Here is a 1,109-nt window from a genome sequence, read left to right as displayed (position 1 = left end):
GGTCAATCAATAATCTTCCAATTTTTCAAAAATGTGTGTTAATTGAATTAAAGTTGGTTTATTACATATGCAAATGGAATTACTATTGTGGTGCATATTAGAATTTATTTCAGATATTTGGACCTGTTCAACAAATATTAAAATTTAGTTCATTGGATGAGGTTATTGATAGAGCAAATAAAACAACATACGGCCTTGCTGCTGGAATACTAACAAAAAATATTGATGTTGCTACAAAGTTTGCTCATGCTGTTCAAGCTGGATCAGTTTGGTAAGTGACTTGCTTCACCAATCTAATATTAAAAATAATTGTCTAATATTATTATTGAAGCTGTCTTAACCGCATTATATTTCTCATTCTCCATGTTTCCTTTTCTTTGAAAAGATTATAGCTTTGTATACTTTTATTAATATCCTCTTGAGACTTTACTAAGTACTGACTTTGTTCATTATTACTTCAACTTCTATTTTGTGGACCACTCTGTCGAGCATCTTGCTCATTGTGACTAAGTACTATTCTTTATGCTTGCCAGTTTGAGAAGTTACTTTTCTTTTTTGGATATTAATACAAAAACTATTGTCACCCTGATTTTAAAACTGTTAATATTATTGATTATCTAACACATATTTATCTATCTCTAAGGTAAAGGACATTTTGTACCAATTTAGCTTTATAAAACGTTCTGGGTTCGATTCCCACCTGGGGCAGTTAATTAAATTTATTTTCCGGCTGTCCCGAGAAATGAATCTTAGCACTCCCACCTCGTTTAGTACGTGGCAGCAACTCCAAGGAGGACACCACAGGTTGTCAAAAAGGACCACTAGGCCCACTTACCGGACTAGTTCCCCCCACCAGATGCCAATACCAATGAGGGGTGGTTTGGATTATGGAATGGTCCGGACTAGTGAGAGTCCATAGAGGAAACATCTGTTCAAACTGATCTCCTATAAATTTAGACACAATGTCACGTGGTGTCTTCTACCTAGGAGTTAAAAATATGAGCAAGTATAATTGAAATATTATATATATTGTAATAATTTAAAATTATTAAAAATAAAATAAAATGAAATTTTATATTTTTAACTTAAATTCTGATATCTAAAAGATA

General features: G+C 32.3%; 1 protein-coding gene across 1 annotated transcript in view; it reads left to right on the top strand.

The window, feature by feature from the left end:
• The window catches only part of LOC106688456 (aldehyde dehydrogenase 1A1), a 13,631-nt gene that overhangs the window by 9,977 nt on the left and 2,545 nt on the right, over nt 1-1,109 (top strand). The window contains exon 10 of the mRNA XM_014432925.3: nt 114-271. Coding sequence (XP_014288411.1) covers nt 114-271 — 158 coding nt within the window. The remainder of the gene's footprint in view (nt 1-113; nt 272-1,109) is intronic.

This window comes from Halyomorpha halys, unplaced genomic scaffold (assembly GCF_000696795.3).
Source record: "Halyomorpha halys isolate HHAL.00 unplaced genomic scaffold, Hhal_1.1 Scaffold1129.1, whole genome shotgun sequence".
Taxonomy (NCBI): domain Eukaryota; kingdom Metazoa; phylum Arthropoda; class Insecta; order Hemiptera; family Pentatomidae; genus Halyomorpha; species Halyomorpha halys.
The sequence above is the reverse complement of the archived record's forward strand: the minus strand, read 5'-3'. Positions and strand labels throughout refer to the sequence as shown.